This window comes from Atta colombica, unplaced genomic scaffold (genome assembly GCF_001594045.1).
Source record: "Atta colombica isolate Treedump-2 unplaced genomic scaffold, Acol1.0 scaffold38, whole genome shotgun sequence".
NCBI lineage: Eukaryota > Metazoa > Arthropoda > Insecta > Hymenoptera > Formicidae > Atta > Atta colombica.
The window spans coordinates 450081-452734 of NW_017259490.1; the positions used below are offsets into that span (position 1 = coordinate 450081).

General features: G+C 30.2%; 2 protein-coding genes across 2 annotated transcripts in view; one reads left to right on the forward strand and one right to left on the reverse strand.

Annotated features, from left to right (window-relative positions):
• The window catches only part of LOC108690867 (centrosomal protein of 104 kDa), an 8736-nt gene extending 8557 nt beyond the window's left edge, over positions 1 to 179 (forward strand). Inside the window, exon 16 of the mRNA XM_018198379.1 lies at positions 26 to 179. Within this exon, the coding sequence (XP_018053868.1) occupies positions 26 to 96 (71 nt within the window). The 3' untranslated portion in view covers positions 97 to 179. The remainder of the gene's footprint in view (positions 1 to 25) is intronic.
• An 864-nt stretch (positions 180 to 1043) lies between these two features.
• Positions 1044 to 2654, reverse strand: part of LOC108690907 (tRNA (cytosine(34)-C(5))-methyltransferase) — a 3498-nt gene continuing 1887 nt past the window's right edge. The window contains exons 6-10 of the mRNA XM_018198452.1: positions 2449 to 2593; positions 2052 to 2375; positions 1598 to 1965; positions 1336 to 1503; positions 1044 to 1262 (exon numbers count right to left, since the gene is read on the reverse strand). Of these exons, the coding sequence (XP_018053941.1) occupies positions 1159 to 1262; positions 1336 to 1503; positions 1598 to 1965; positions 2052 to 2375; positions 2449 to 2593 (1109 nt within the window). The 3' untranslated portion in view covers positions 1044 to 1158. The remainder of the gene's footprint in view (positions 1263 to 1335; positions 1504 to 1597; positions 1966 to 2051; positions 2376 to 2448; positions 2594 to 2654) is intronic.

The window sequence follows — 2654 nt, forward strand, 5'->3', positions numbered from 1 at the left end:
AAATTCATAATTTCTATGATTTTAGGTTCGAAATCTCCATCTAATTCACAAAATCTCAGCGGCAAATTAACATCACCGACAGGTAGAGATTACTAGCATCAGGCAACAACTTCGAAGCCAACGGATGAATTCGACAAGTCTTAAAAAAAAAAAGAGAATTTTGATTTTATTTATTTTATAGTTTATGTATATGTTATATATTTATATATACGAGCTATTTAGCGTTTTTCATATTTGTACCTATTACATTTAAATGATTTTTTAGCAGAACCCGTCCTTTATTAATATAAATTTACGATAAAGCGGATTTTTTAATTGTAAATTGAGAATCCTGATATTTAAAGATTTAGAGATAAATTATTAATTAAGTTTGTGGAATCATGTGAGTGACATGACTTAGCTAAGACGAGATATTAAGAGTTGTTAATAGGTTTCTTTTTATCATCATTGTTGCATAATATCCAAGGACAAAGGTGCATCAATTATTAAAGGCAGTGATATCAGATGTTACAAAGACATCAGTCATTTCAGAATTAATGATTCCTTGCATCCGGCCATATTTATAATGAAAATTTATACTATACATTATGGCAAGATGTGTCCAATAGGCATTAGGAAATGGAAAGATCTTTCAGCGCTCAAATGTTAGAAAACATATGTAATTTCATAAAGCAGTTATTTCATAGAAAATGGTCAGTAAAAATAATCATTTATCATTTCATCGTCAAAGTTTTTATCCTTTAAAACCACATATTTTAGTCCATTTATACATTTTTCAATATCAATACTCGATCATTATCAGATCGGATTAAATAAAAAAGAAACCGATTTAAATATCTTAATTTCTATACACACATGAACACATATATATGTGTGAATGTGTAAGATATTAGAAAAATTGGAAGACCTTAATAATCTATTATCAAATCGAATTCATATAAAAAAGGATCCATAAAAAAAGGAATTTAAATATTTTAATTTACACACACACACACACACACACACACACACACACACGTGTGTGTGTGTGTGTGTGTGTGTGTGTGTGTATGTGTAAGAAATTAGAAAAGTTGTGAAGTCTTAATTATGTCAATCTAATCAGTTATTCATTCTGTTTCTTCCTCTATGTTATTCTTATTTTTTGTTACAACTTTTTCATTAATCTTCGGTTTCAATTTCAGTTTCACATTCAGTTTTAACATCGTCGTTGTTGATGTCCTTGGTTAATGCGGCTGCGCGATTTTCCTCAAATTTATTTTTCTCTGTAAAATAACAATGTAAACAATAAGATATATACTTCTACACAGTCATATCATATTATTACAAACACCATACCAAATTTAGAGCAATCCGCTCCTAAAAGTCGTAAATAATGAATTGCATCACAAGTAGGCACATATGCTCTAAGAGACATTATTCCCCTCCATCCTACTAACTGAAGATTTAGGCGATTTGGATTATCAGTCTTCTCTTCTTTGTATAACAGTATACAGCTTCCAGTTGCTTAAATTAAATATATTTTTCAAATAAAATTTATGAATTACGTGTAAAAACAGTATAAAGAACCAAAAAAACAATTATATATAATTATATTTACCGAATTCCTTGAGACGTTCTTGAGTTTCTGAATTTAATTTTACAATTTCAGGTGGCGTGTGTGGATCATCATTTTGTAAAAGCATTATCAAATCTTCTTTTGAAATCTGAACCTTTCTGTCATCACTTATGTAACGAATGATACTATGCATCCCTTCTTGAGCAAGTCTGAAGGCGCAATTCATGTTTTTATTGTCGCATCGTACGAATGTTTTAACGCCAGTGTTGATCATCTTTACTTTATTCTCATTAGATATCACTATATCGCGAATTGCCGGTGACGTGAAATAAATATTTTTCTTTTTTCCTTCATGACATCTTACTAATAAACAACGTGGATCTAGATCATCAGATATGCCATAAAAATCTCTGAAAATATATCGAACAATATAAACAAACTAGTTGTATTAAATACTAAAAAAAAAAAAAGAAAAAAACAAAAAACTGAAACTCACTTAATAGACTGCCAGACATCTTCTGTTTGATCCTTGAAGAAGACAAATGGATCTTCTCTGTAACCAGTCATCCTTCTTCGCTTTTTTGGTGGTTCCCGTGATTTCTTTTCTTCTTCTAATGTTCGTTTCTCATTTTCTGAAAGCTTTATGTCTTGCGCAGATTCTTCTTCAAGAATGTGCTTATCCTTGTTTTCGTTACCATCTACATTCTGTGTATTTTGATTTAATACACAAATTTCTCTTTCCCATGGCAGAGATTTTACTTTCTCCAGCACAGCGACGAAAAAACCTCCAGTATCTTGATGATGTGGTAATATTCTCATACTATAACATTGGTGAAAATATAATCTAAAGAAATATAACATTTTTATCTTTAATTTATTTGTGCGATATTTACCAACGTTCAAGATGAAATTTAGAAGCTTCGTTTGCATCTGGAGGAAACATTTTCGGCCGTACTTGTGTTTGCCATTGTTCGGGAACATCCTCCCAGCTATCATAATATTGTAAATTTTTAGATGCCGGCTTCCAATGTGTAACACCTAATTGCAAAATGTAGTTTCATATATGTATATATATGTATATATATATATATATGTATGT